At 39.4% G+C, this 13,199-nt stretch overlaps 1 protein-coding gene and 1 pseudogene across 1 annotated transcript in view; both read right to left on the reverse strand.

Annotated features, from left to right (window-relative positions):
- Positions 1-273: 273 nt before the first annotated feature.
- Positions 274-13,199, reverse strand: part of KCNH8 (potassium voltage-gated channel subfamily H member 8) — a 278,568-nt gene continuing 265,642 nt past the window's right edge. The window contains exon 16 of the mRNA XM_045857209.1: positions 274-978. Coding sequence (XP_045713165.1) covers positions 274-978 — 705 coding nt within the window. The remainder of the gene's footprint in view (positions 979-13,199) is intronic.
- Positions 5,826-6,416, reverse strand: LOC123830684 (annotated as a pseudogene).

Raw genomic sequence — 13,199 nt, forward strand, 5'->3', positions numbered from 1 at the left:
AGACCCTCAGGGTCTTTGGACTTTTTTACTAAAGTCTGTCAAACAGACCAGTTAAGTTCATACCTGTACAGAAAAATGCATCTATTATGTTTCTAGGATCTTGAAAGTGTTGGCTACAGTATAGAGGTGATGTGCCTTTGCCTGGCTCCCTAGCTCTCTCCTGCAGGACTCCCAGCCTTGCTTAGTCTTCATGGCTGCCAGAGGCAAAAAAGGCAACTAAAGCCATCATGCAGTGGTGGGTGGGAAACTGGCAGAGCCTCACGTGCACTAATATCATACATTTATGGCTTTATTATCTTTCGAGTCTGCTGTGCTTGTGACAACTTCCAGTGGAAAGTTCTCCAAGGGTTTGGTAGAGATTGATGCCATTCCTTCCCGATCCCAAGATCCTGGCAAGTTTTCCAGACTGAAGGAGCTCACAGCTGCCTGGCTGAAGCTGCCCTCCTCTGACCTGCTTGGGAGAACCAGGTGCAAAGATGTTTCTGAGGAGGAGCAGACAGAGGATGAGAGAGTCTCTGAGATGGACTGCAGAGGTGTCAGTGTAGTATCTGAATGTGGAGAGATGCACCTTAAATATTGCAAATGACCTTCTTGGACAACCTGGTAGTGGGCAGGTGAAAAATCAAGGTTTGGAGAAGGATGACGTTCACCGCCTGCAGGGTTTTGCTGCTCAGCAGCTCCAGTCCGTTGGGGGCTGCTCTCCACAGAGGAGGGATCCACACTCCAAATGTCTGAGGCGACATTACCGTGGCAAAGTTGTGCTTGGGGATGAGCAGCTCCACCTGCTTGCACGTGCAGGCAAGGTTGGTGCATACTCCAGGTCATCCTGGTCTGTAAGCTGCCCCTGGAGGGACACACGGAGGCCGTGTGCAGAGAACAAAACTGTGATGGCTGGGGTGACAGGACGTTTTCTAGAAGTTGCATCACATTCCTCATGTCTTTACCTAACTGGGAGACCTCCTGAGTCAGTGTTGTTACCTGTTTGGATAAAGCAAAGCAAAGGCAATAGTCAGCAGTGCACAGTAGTGATCTCAGAGCAGTGAGGCAGACAAGTGAGATTTCTCAGTAAGAAGGTGAAAGGCTGCTCCACCGCCAGCTCCAGTCAAGTCCAAAGGGTGAATGCGGAAACTGGGCACCTGAGCTAAAGCCATCCTCATTCTGAGGGAACCTAGAGAGACAGTGTGGCATTCTTAATCCATGTTTCTGGGGTTCTTGAATAGAATTAGATGTGTGGGTCCATCATCTCCTCTCCTGTATCTCTTAAGTCCAGACAGTGTCCTTTACTTCATCTGAGTAATGGGTGCACAGTAATGCACGGAGTTCCCCTCAGATAATTCTCAACGGTGCTGAGTGGGGGGCGTGGCAGGTAAAACACTCAGCATGCTCCCTGTCCAGAGCAGACACCCAGAGAATGACAGCTCTCACTTTTGTCACTCCTGGTTGAGATCTAAGGTCCAGAGACCACCTGGCCTTCCATGAGGATGAGGGTGGTGAGTACGAACTCACACCAGATGTGTGAGTGAGCAAGTCTGTGAAAAGGGGGAGAGCTGCAAAATGAGAGTTAGAAAAAAGGGGGTATGCAGTGTAGGTGAGTACAGATAACCACTGTGGGGACACTGGGCAGGCTGGGATTCACCAGTGAGCTTGGAGCCCCATGGAATTACAGCCCAAACTATGTGGCATGGGCTTTAATTCACTGCTACCAGGTGAGACATTCAGCTTTCATAAGATTTTCAAAGGACGCGTCTCTCAAACACTTAAGAACCACTGAGGAATCTTCATTATTTATTTTACACTTAAAACTAATAATAAAATTCACTGGAGGATTTCTTTTTCTAACAACCAAATGCCTTTTTTTTAAAACCATATATATTTTCTAGTCTGTGGTTAGATTCATAACACTAACTCATACTGTAACATTTTGCCTTCATTTTTGTAAGAGTGTCGGTTGTAAAGGACTGTCTCTGGCTTGATGCTGGTATCACGACCACTAAACTCTAATATAAGCAACCGGACCCATTGGGAAAATGCCACTGGAAAATAAACCAAAACAAGATGGGCAGTTCAACTTCAATGTTGCCAAAACCAAAACTGTTGTTATGAGCAGACTTTCCTCAACATTTAAGTGTATGTTCCTAGTTTATCCAGTAACTTAATTCAGTCCACTTCCTCCAAATGAATTCTGAAACTAATTCTCCCCGGCAGGCCCATCAGGAGGTGGTGCCTTTCAAATCAGACTTTGAATAAAGGCCAGAAAGAGGTTTTTCTATGGTTCAGACAACCAACTGGTAACACCTGCCTTGAAATTGCCAGGCCAAACTGTTTCTGTCTTGCTGTTGGCGTTGAACTCAAGGGACTCAATTGAATACTCGTTCAGCCTTTTTAGCAGATCTGAAACTTCTGGCAACAAAAAGATACCTCTAAGCCTGGAATTCTGAATGTGGGAAAGATTCTATGTGTTTTGAAATTTTCTCTGCAGGTTGTTGGTTTCATAGCTGGCCAAGTCTCAATTCTAAAGTGCAGGGTTCAGGCTAAAATCAGTACCTGCATCTCAGCACTGAAGAATTTCACCCATGAGTTCTATCTTGGATTCATTAGCTCTCCTATCAAAATTTCAGAAGAAAACACTGACTTAATGGCATGTTCAAAGGGACACATTGACTCCATTTCTGTAGGCTGTCTAAGCTTAACTCGTGTTTCAAACTCAGTAGGGCTGCATCACCTTAGTTCCTAATAAAAATGCTCTTGATCAGCTTTTTATGCATATTGAATAAAGACACAGTTTTTGAAGAACAATTTGCATGTTTGGCTCAACGATTGTGTTGTTCCATAAATGTCTGAGTAAATTTATAATGTAACGTGTTTTTAGGTACATTTTTCCTATCAGATCTACAAACAGTCCCAAGACACCAGGGATACATTATTATTGCTTCGCCTGTAAAATGGGGACACTAAGACCAGAGGACAATGAGATTTTAAGGTCCTTTATTCCATGAATGAAGTCTGGAATAAAGTTCAGAATTCAAGCCTTCTAAGTTTGGTTCTCTTTCTGTTACAGCATATTGCGCATGGAAAGAGATGTTGCTTAAGAGCTGAGAGAGTTTCACTACGTGGTCAGAATTTGTGAAAAGCACAGACGATACAAAAAAATACCCTCATGTGTAAAAGCTGTCTGAAATGGTAATGCAACATCAAATAAGTAAATAGTGCTGTCTCTAAAAAAATCTAGGAGACTGATTAAGTACAGTAAAACCTCTTTATAGCAAATTATGTGAATTCAGTGACAACGAAAGAGGTTTGTAAAAATCTTAAAACAAATAATAGGTTAACAGGCATATTCCCAATGAGTTATATTTGTGGCATTCATAAAAAGCAGATATTTTGCCATAGTTGATATACCTTTCCGTGGCTATGTTCTTGACACCTAATTTTACTGTGCGTTTGCCACAAATTTGGGGACATGAACTTTGAATGGGAACCCAGTCTTGACTGGTTCCAGAAATGTAAACAAGCATTAACATTTTCAGGAAACAAAATTATTATATTAGCTTGAACTAAAAGAAGCAAAGAACCCAAGGAAACAGAGCTTTCTTTAGCTCTAGGGGGTAACAATTTATGTTGGGGAAGATTCCTGTCATTGTGTCACTTGGGACACACCCCTGTACCTTATTAAAGTTACACTAGCAAATTAATCCTTATTAGGTAAGGGATTTCTCCCTCACCAGGACAAAGCCAGCTGTCACAAGGAGAGATGGCATCTCCTGGAGGTGGAGATTCTAATAATACTAAAGGTGACAATATACTGCTGCAGAAAATGCTGTAAAGTTTCACTGTATTTTTGTTTACTGCTTCCTGCCAGGCTCACTTACAAAATTCATTCGGAAAGAAGACACTGGTCTTAATCAAATGTCCAAAGCCAAGAATGCAGTGTCCACAATTAGTAGGTGCGGCAAGGAGGTTCAATGCTTTTTCACAGCACACTAAGAAGATGGACATTTGCTAAAAAGGTTAGTGTGGCTACTTTGTGAACAAGGCTCCATCCACCTAAGGCAAGATGTGCTCAAAATACAACCAAAAAGCAGAGTACTGCAGAGTGACTTCAATGAAAACAAAAACATCGCCCAGATCAAATGAACCAAAGGTCTCCCACTTGGAACTTCATAAATCTATAAATATTTTCTGTCACTCATATTAGAAAATACAATCTCTTTTGGAGCAGTTGTTATGAAGCCCTTAGTAAGCTCTATCTACCTCATTTTACAGTGGCCCAGTTTCCTGTGTTTCCCATTGGAATGACTACTGTGGATTCCCAGCTCCCTGTTCTTGTATGTGCTGTTCTCTCTGACTGGGCGCTCTTCTCCTTGGCCCCTTTCTGTCTGGTAAGTTTTTTCTCTTCCTTCAAACTTTGAATTCCCCATCTTCTTGGTAGAACTTTTCCCTGACAGCCCATTGAAAGTCACGTAGGAGTTTGAGCATCACACAGGACTGTCTGCTCCCAAAGAGACTGAGTTCCTTGAGGGCAGAAATTCTTATTTATCTTAGTATCTCCTGGATTCTGGGCAATACCTGGAACACAACATGCACTCCGTAACCCTTGAATGCATAAATAATTCAATTCCTGCTGTTTTGAAGACCCGGCCCTCATCTATTTTTTAAAATTTTACTTACTGATTTTAGAGATGGGGGAGAGAGATACAGAGATTTATTGTTCCACTTATTTATGCATTCATTGGTTGCTTCTTGTATGTGCCCCGGTTGGGGATCAAACCTGCAACTTTGGCATATTGGGGTGATGCTCTAACCCAGGAATTTCCAACAAATGTGCCGTGGTGCACTGATGTGCCACAAGAAGTTTTAAAACCTGCAATACCTGATAATTTAGTCAGGGGCACTGACCTCTTTCCCCTAGACTGTCAAATAAAAAAGTGACAACAGCCAACATAACAATAGTTTCCTGGTGTGAATGAATAAAAAATTATGCCTATTTTTTGTGTGCCTCAGAATTTTAGTAATAGTTTATGTGTGCCATCAGATTTAAAAAGTTGGAAATCACTGCTCTAAGCTACTGAGCTTCCTGGCCAGGTCTCACATCCCCTTCACTTTTGTTCTTTTATGTTGTGGTTTTATCATAAATATTGTAGGCAGAAGCTGACTGCGACAAAATTATATTGGGGTATCTATAATTGGCCCTTTGTTCCAAGTAAATATATTAAGAGTTATGTGTTTTGACTGTTAAAGTATTTTAAATATAAATTTCTTAAAGCAAGTCCTTGGTATCCTCTAGCTTTTAAGAGCAGATGGCATTTTCACTGTTAAGAATGCCTGTTATTGTTTTTCCTTCATAATTGTAGAAATAGGTCTCCTTTGGCCAAGACTTCTGCTAGACTTCATTTATCTTACTGCTTTGACACTTGTCTCAACATGAACTTGATGTCTATGGAACTTTCCCCTATTAACTGACTCCCCTATCTCATGGCTGTGCTATGAGCACCAAGTGACAAATTCAATTATGTTATCAGAGTTGTTTTACTAGTTCAAACTTGGCAAACCTTTTACATCCTTTGTTGCCTCCCTGGATGAGTATGTATGTACGTATTTATTTTTTGAGCAGTCATCTGATTTATAAAAAGATGTAACCAATATTAAAGTGATACAAAATACCATTTTCAAAACAACATAAAAAATGAGTGTATTTAACCATACTTGGCTCATAACAGAGAAAATGGGTGAGTGGAGCAATAATAACTCATTCCGTAACATGTTTAATGAACTGGCAACAGAGAAAGTTAGTTGAAGGAAAGCAGAGGAACTTTGCCTATTAAGTATTAGAAATGAGGGGCTCCAGAATCATGTGGCATCCGCTCAGTGTGGTACCTATGGTGAGAAATGTACATGATGGGAACTCCAGGGATCTTCCTGATTCTTCCTTGAAGGTTCCGGTCAACTGTGGACATAGTGTATGTAACACTTGTGCTGAGTTACTCTGTACTAAACAGTCATCTGCATAGGTTCCTTTGTGTGTGCATGGTGAATTGTTCAAGTCTTGTATTGTTGATGTTCCTTAGAGCCACTCAATACCTCTCCCCCAATCTCTCATTTTCAGCCATTACACAGTCAGTTAGACATGGGATACACTTGGCATACAGACAGTGCATCATTGACTGCACTAAGTCCAGTTTGGCCTTACTGGAAAAGTTGATAAAGCTGGTATCAACCAGGATGTGGTATGGTGGGCCCAGCCATGTGTTATATTGGAAAAATAAGCAAGAAGAGCATTGAGGGACTTCTCTTTCCTTGGGTGCAGTAGGATCTTTCTTTTCTTTCTTTTTAGGTTTTAACCTATCCTTTTCTTTAAGTCTCTGATCTCTCAGACTAAGCATTCACTTCATGGTTGCATATTTCCTTGTTTTCTTTTGCTTCCCTGTGTCCACACCACACTCTTGTTTCTTCTGGAATTACCATCCCTGGGTGGGTATTTAGATATGGCCTTCTGACTATTTATATAGATAACAGATAAAGAAACCGTAACTCAACACACATTTTTTCTCATACTTGTGTATTATGTTCCATTTTCTTTATCTATTTTTTCTCTTCTTCCTCTTTCTCCTCCTCCTCATTCTTCTATGGATAAGAATCCGTCAATCTGGAACTGTTGGCCAAACCAATTCACCATCACCATCTGCATAGCCAAGTGTTCACATCCAAGATTTTTCTATCCTTTCCAATGTCCCAACTGTTAGAAAGAAGTGATGAAAACACCATCTGTGCTTCCAAGTGGTTCAGAGTTGTCATCTGTCCATAATAACCCACACACTGATCTTTCCATACCTCTAAGAAGGGAATCACTAGCTGCCATCGTTTTTCTATTTCTGCCATATCCAAGTTTTTCAGAACTTCTGTTGTTGGCTTAGAAATAGTCATTGCTGCCTACATTTCCAGAATATCTATTTTTTTCCTCTGATGTTTAATTTGCCCCATTGATATGATGTTACTTCTCAAATTCTCTGAGTCATATTTCCACAAAGGCTTTCTTGAGAATGAAATAATATAATGGAGGTTAAGGTTTAGTCCCCACTATAGCTGGTATTATGTAAAAATTCCAGGTGTCTCAATTTGATAACGTAACATAGGTACTTACTTGAAGGCTTCTGCCTTGTAGAGAATACTAAGCCAGGAAACATTTAGACCAAAGAAAATATAAGCCAGTTACCTATGTAACTTCACTTGAGCCTCAGCATGGACAGGTAAACCCATTCCTGTTAACACTTTGACATAATTAACACTGGAAGAAACAATCTCCAAGTTTTAGCATTGCCTTGCATGGATCTCTGATGTAGTAAATAGTAACAGCAATAACCAGAGCCTTTGAAACATATTGATTTAGGTCCTGTATCTCCTATCTAAGTTTTGAGTAGTTGCAGTGAGATGGATTGAGAATTCTATATGAAGGGTGTGCAAGCCCAAATACAGCAATGTGCACTTTGGTGTGGACTAGAATTGAATGAAGAGCAATGTGTGCTGAGGGCAGGTATGGCTGGTCTTTGTTGTTCTCTATAACAGCTCAAGGCTCTGCACCAATTCTGCCACCTATAAAATTTTGTTGATACATGAATACTTTAATGAATATTAAGTTGCATGGTTACTTTCTTAGTATGAGTTTCTATTATTTTCATTTGAACTTAAGTAATTTTTGCTAATCTCCCCTAAATAGCACTGTAGGACACAGAAGTCAGTGTCACTGTACTCGTACAGCTAATAATATTTCATATATTTCAGTCTTATGGAAGTCCCCACTATTTCAAACAGGGACCTCCATTTGAAATTTTAAAATATTGTGTTATTATATGGCGCAAAGAATCCATCTGTGGTGCTGGTGACCTATTGTCCCTGTGCACTGCCAGCTTTGTTAGTGAAATTGTATGCAGTTGGTACAAACACAGATTTGCTGTTCTGGTGTGTCTTTCGATAGTGCCTTTTGGGAATAGGAGTGTGAGTTTCATAGTGAAGACAGGAATGTGTCTTTGAAAATACCTTTCATTTCATATAGAAAATAGCCTTCTTTTATATTATATAGAAAATAGCCTTCTTATATATTATATTTATTCATGTTTTACACTTCTCAGCGTTGGCCATTGGTATGGTATGAATCATGAACTCTGAGAGTAACTGGAACTTCAGCTGATGGGGGAAAATGTGATTTCCATTTTTGTGCATTCAGTGAGCAGATGGGGAATGCATCTGTTAATATAATCTTCTTAGCTTGAAGAGCTCTTGACCCATCACTCAATTTTTGCCAAACATGTACACAGTTTCCTGCTAGACACAATTTTCCTAAATTCAGGGGTGCTAATTACACCAATCCTCTCCTCCTGCCTTGAACACACATACGTTTTCACAAGCTCTGATTCAGGTAATTAAATGGTCTCTCATTTAATCCTTTGTTACGTTGTGTATTTATCATAGGATTCAGACAAGTTCAATCAAACTCCATAAGCTGGCAAAACAAAAAAGATGATCGGCCAATTTCATCCTTGTGTCTTTTGTTTTACAAAGCATTCAAAAACAAGTGGTAGTCTTTTTATCTGTCAGCTAAAATAATAATCATACTCGACACTTGCATGAATTTTGTCCAGATGAGGATCTCAATCCCATTGCTAATGAAAGTTGTAAATCTCTGTCTACAGCTGGAGAGACTAGAATGCTGGGAGGTGAAGTGGCTTATCCAAGGTCACAAAGGAATTGTACCAAGGGTTTTACTTTTGCAGGTGCATCCGATGCCTCTTAAATGATAATAAGAGAAGAATTACAAGTCTAGCATTACCAATACAAAATGACCAATTACAGTCTTGAAAGTGATTACTCCAGTGGTTTCATTGAATTTCTGCAAGCCTGGGCCTTTGGACACAACTTTATTACTCTAGCTGTGCTATGGTAATCTGTTATTTATCAACCCTTTGATTTCTTTTCTCATCTATTTTTCTGCTTCCTGTGATAAAGTATGATTAGTATCCAAAGTGCTGTGTGGCTAAGGGCTCCTCACTGCTCTCAGTGAACATCATATAAAGTCTGTCTCTTCTCAAATACCAACTGTACAGGACCGTGATATAAAAATCACCTGAGGATCTTGATGCAAGGGTATGTTCAGATTCAGTAAGTGTGGGGTGTGGCCTGGGATTTTGCATTTCTAACAAGCTCCCCATTGATGCCAATGCTGCAAGTCTACACTCCACAGGGTCAGATCATTAGTTCCCATTCTTATGGATCTAGTCCCTTTTATATCTCTTCATGTATTGATCTCTTGGTAAGAGTTTAACATTTAGTGCAGCCAGCTCTTTCCAATTCCTTTGGCAAGTCTATAGTTGAATTTTTCATGTTTTGATTTTCTTTAATTTCTTTCAACAAAATTTGTGGTTTCAGTGTACAAGTCTTCTACCTCCTTGGATAAATTTATTTCTAAGCATTTTACTCTTTCAGATGCTATAAATTGAATTGTTTTCTTAATTTCTCTTTCTTATAGTTCCTTGTTAGTGTTTAGAAATACTACTGATTTTCTATATTGATTTTGTATCCTGCAACTTTACTAAATGGATTCTAAGGGGTTTTGTGTGTGGGCGTACGTGTGCGTGGAGTCTTAAGGTTCATGTTGTTTGTGATTTTCAAAGCGGCTGTCTTTGTTTTTGATGGCTCTCAGCATTTGAGGGTTTGCTATCTTTGTCTCAAAAGGTAGGATCTCAGCAAGTACCTAGATGTAAGCTGATTAGAAGCTGGACCCTCAGGCAGCAGCTGGGAAAGTATGCAGTCAATACCCTACCAAGGAGAAACCGGAAGATGGACAGTTTTACTTGCCCCCTCTGTGCTGAGCCTGGGTACACAGCCACAGGGGTGCTATTGCACTGATTTAAAAACTGTTTCTTTGTTTGCTATAGACCTGTGGAACCTGTAAACATAAGCCCATTTGGCTTTCAAAGCTCTGTGTTTGGGGGGCCCACCCCTCAGGTAGGAGCCTTAAAAACTGGGGGCACTCTGTATGTGGTCCATGTCCTTCAGTCCTCAGAGAGAAGCTGGGAGTTGGGGGTTCCCTCCTGATTATATGGCCTGTGCCAGAGGTGGGGTTTATGGTAAAAGAATATCTCAGCCTTTCCCATCTGTTTCCATGTGGGTATTTTCTCATTTGCCTGGTGTGTAGGTCCCACTCAGCTAGTTTCTGTATTTCTCTCAGAAGGAATTGTTCTGTGTACAGATAGGAAGGATATCCAGGAGTTTTCTATGTTGCCATCTTGGAGCATTTGCTATCTGTTTTATTTATTTCAATCCATTGCATTTCTTAGCCTTACTAAATCTCAAATTGTCCCATGTTTGGCCAATGGGAGACTCTCTATATTGGCTCCTGAGTTCTTTTGACATCATCCTAGTCGTGTTTGATAGCTTTCTTGCTGTCTGGTATAGTAAGGTGTTCCAGACTCATCATGTATAATTCATATCCCAGAAGTGAAAACAGACACTTATCCAAGAAACTCTGGTTTCGTTTACTGGGAAACTGTTTTTCAAGACCATAATAGAGGCATAGAGTTATTTACTGTTATCGGGCTGGTCATTGTTTTTATTTCTTTTCTGATGAAAGAGCTTGGAGATGTATGTGTGTATGATACTACATAGGTTCATAGTATTTCTAGTTCTACTTCAGATTTACAGGGTTTCTACTTGACATTCTATATTACATTTCTATTTCCTCTGTTTTAACATTGTGAATTTTGTTTATTAAGGTACAATGATGATAGCCTTTGCCTTATCCCTCATTATACATGTAGCTGTTTCAGGGTATCCACACCAATGCTACCATTACAAATTATGATTGTTGAGAGCATTTCTTATCCTTACTGAAAGTAAGTTAGACTTACTTTTTTGGCATATTCTATCCTAACCCTCTTTTCACATCCTCCTTCAACAGTTCTTCTCTAATGGTTCACTCTATTTACATTGTCTGAGCATATGGCTTTTAACAACGTATGTTTTCTCCCTTTTAACTTTCACTTAGGCTTTCATTTAACTTTCAAAGCCTTCAAATTGTACACTTGAAATGGATAAATATATAATATCTTAATTATGTCTCAATAAAGTTTTTTTTAAAGGACTTAATAAATAGTATGAGAAATGAGACTTCTCTCTAAAAGTCAATACATGTTGCTGTTTCTGTAAAGCTCATTTTTTGTTTAGGCAGGTTACATATTTCATTCTCTTGAATATATTTAAGACTCCAGGTGGACTAAAATGGCCTAACAATAAGTGGCTCTTGTATGTACCTTCAAAATAAAATGCAGAAAAGTGGCAATCAGAGCACTGAAGCCAAAGCACACCCTGGCAAGCAAGGCTGATCGGACAAGCTGCCCGTGTTCTCACATTTTGAAAATGAAGATTCAGTTACGATTATTTTTTCATAAAGCTTGGCATATTTTTTTCTGCCTAGTTTTATTATTATTTTGTTATTTATATGTTTAGTGTAGTACCAGGTAATGGTTAAGTATTGTTAAACTGGCCTATGGGGTCTCTTTGTCCCTAAATTTATAAGTCTTACAGAATAAATGCACTTTACATTCATACAATGTCACTAGTACACCAAATTATTTAGCTAAAATAAGGTGCATTGAAATATGAGCAATTTGGCCTATCATCCTGTATTCTAATTTTTTAATTAAATATCTTTTTAGCAAAAGAAAGTCTCAGGTGAAAGTAGTCATTTTCATGATTCAGTATGTTTCCCTTAAGTACATTCATTTCCATTTTATTCCATAAGCATAGACAAATTATCTCTCCCCTACTGCTCTGCACTGGGTACTGTTAGGTAGCTGCAGATGGGGGCGAGGGCTAACTTGAGAGTCACCTTTACCTGAATGGAGGAATAACCTCCTGTGAGGAGGGAGTGAGCATTTGACCCCTTCTTGAGGGAGGGCGAGTGCTTGGTGCTTTACATTTGTATTAAGTTCTCCTAACAATCCTCTATTGCAGATTTTATTATTACTGTTGAATAGAGGAGAAATCTGAACTTAGGGAAGGCGAACACTTTGCTGAAGTCACAGAGTTAACTTTATGTGTAGGATCAAAACCTCCGTTTCCAAAGCTCATTCTCTTTCTCTACTGGTGTGTTTGCTGCCTTGTGCCGGCAGTGGCAGAGCGACAGGCTCCCTTGGTGGGCTTTGCCACGACGTCTTTCTGGGTCAGCGAGCTTTCAGAAATGAGAACACACTCCAAGCCTTACCTACAAACCTTTTTCAGAAATGGAGTCTTTGACCTACACAGCCCATGGCCCACACAGTGATATTTTGTTGTTATTTTTAAAGTAATTCCCTTACAATTGCACAACTTTTTTCTCTGCTGTAAAACGATGACAAGGTTTTCAACAGTGTTCTAATATTAGCAGCTGCCCTACATCTTTTAAACTGTCTTAACTGTGAATGTAGGTTATCACAAATATTATTCCTTTTCTGATGTTTGTTCTGTGTTTAACCAGTTGGTTTTGAACTTTACATATCAGTGAACAATTTTGTTACATCTTAGATGTTTAGCAAATATTGAAATGCAGTTTCTGTGGCGCCCTCAGCCTTATGCAAATCTCAACGGGCCTCACGGATATTGGGGATTGACGTTTTTTGTTACAGAGTTATTGTCATGCAGTACATCCTACGTTTATTATCATTTCTTCTCTTGCTTACTCCGAAACAAAGAATAGAATAAACAAAGCATAGAGCAATTAAAGGATCACACATGTGAACAGTAGAAAATAGGTGAAATGGAAAATCTAGGCTTGGACTTTTTTACTATGTAAACAACATTACTTTGTAGGAGATATGAGGGAAAAACTAGTAGGGGTTTTTAACAAGGAGAATAATTTTACAATTTGAAGCCAATTTGTATTTCCATTCTGCCTGTCTTAGAGGGTTTTAATGCACTTCCCAAAGGGTCAAGACTGTGAATAAATTAAATTATGTATAAAGGATAATTTTTTTTACTTAGGCTTCAGCCATGAAGAAATCAGATCTTTTCCTATAAAGAAAGCTAATCCTTTAGGGAAGGAAAATTAGACCATTGATATTTTTATCTTGCTCTTTTTATTTCAGTATATGACAAGATAAAAAGATTTATGTAATCTCACTGGCAGAGCAAGCATGAATACAGAATCACACCGGGGAAATAGTTTGTTTTTC

Source organism: Phyllostomus hastatus, unplaced genomic scaffold, assembly GCF_019186645.2.
Source record: "Phyllostomus hastatus isolate PE091 unplaced genomic scaffold, TTU_PhHast_1.1 phas_scaffold_129, whole genome shotgun sequence".
Taxonomy (NCBI): domain Eukaryota; kingdom Metazoa; phylum Chordata; class Mammalia; order Chiroptera; family Phyllostomidae; genus Phyllostomus; species Phyllostomus hastatus.